Source organism: Aureococcus anophagefferens, assembly GCF_000186865.1.
Source record: "Aureococcus anophagefferens unplaced genomic scaffold AURANscaffold_472, whole genome shotgun sequence".
In the NCBI taxonomy this organism is placed as follows: Eukaryota; class Pelagophyceae; order Pelagomonadales; family Pelagomonadaceae; genus Aureococcus; species Aureococcus anophagefferens.
The window spans coordinates 6,196-7,064 of record NW_008705939.1 but is presented as its reverse complement, the minus strand read 5'-3'; the positions used below and the strand labels follow the sequence as shown (position 1 = coordinate 7,064).

The 869-nt window shown below is 76.5% G+C and overlaps 1 protein-coding gene across 1 annotated transcript in view; it reads right to left on the bottom strand.

Moving 5' to 3' along the window:
* Window positions 1–100: 100 nt before the first annotated feature.
* Window positions 101–869, bottom strand: part of AURANDRAFT_68847 (hypothetical protein) — a gene marked incomplete at both ends in the record, with an annotated part of 6,498 nt that continues 5,729 nt past the window's right edge. Inside the window, one exon of the mRNA XM_009044579.1 lies at window positions 101–552. Within this exon, the coding sequence (XP_009042827.1) occupies window positions 101–552 (452 nt within the window). The remainder of the gene's footprint in view (window positions 553–869) is intronic.

Sequence of the window (869 nt, the reverse complement as noted above, 5' to 3'; positions counted from 1 at the left end):
CTTCTTCGTCGTCGGCGGCGCGGCCCTCGCGGGCGGCGACGGCCGCCGCGCGGCCGCCTTCCGCGCGGGCGCCGCGGTTCCGCCGCCGTCGCGCGCGGACCAGGCCTCGAAGACGCGCTTCGCGGCGGCGAGCATCTCGGGCGACGGCGTGCCCGCCTTGCCCGGCGGCACGGGCGTGCGCGCCGGCCGGTCCCAGTCCCAGCCGTCCGCCGCCTGGCCCGTCGTGTGCAGGTAGACGAGGAGCTCGGTCCGCGACCGGAAGCGCGCGCCCTCGGGCGAGAGCCAGTAGGTGTCGGGGGGGCCGTCGCCCTTGCGCTTGATCTCGTAGAGCGTCCAGCCGGCGCCGAGGCCGGCGATGGCGGCCCCTCGCTCGCCCTGGCGCATGCCGGTGCAGTACGAGAGCGCGCACGACTGCCGCGACTCCGCCGCGGTCCCGTAGCGCTTCTTGTAGCACTGGAGGCACTTGCCGCAGCCGACGCTCGACCCCTCCCGCACGGCCGCCGCGTGGCGGCACCCGGGGCACTCCTTGCACCGCGTCGCCTTGTCCATGCTCTGTTGCGGTGCGCGGCGCGGCGCGGGCGCGGCGCGGGCGCTCGCGGCGGCTTCCCAACGATGGACCGCGACCTTTTCGCGGCTCCTGGCGCGTGTCCCGCGCGCTGATGCGGCGCGCGTCGAGCGCGGCGGCGGCGCGAAGCGCGGGTCGACGAGGGGCCTGGACCGCTCTCCGGCGCGGCCAATTCGCGGCCGAGCTCTCCGGCAAGCGGCGCCTGTGGCAATCGCCGCGCGAGCGGCCCTCGGCAGCGACGCGCGCGCAATCGCTCAGCCCAGACCACATTCGTCGTCAGCACACACACCCATGACGAACGAAC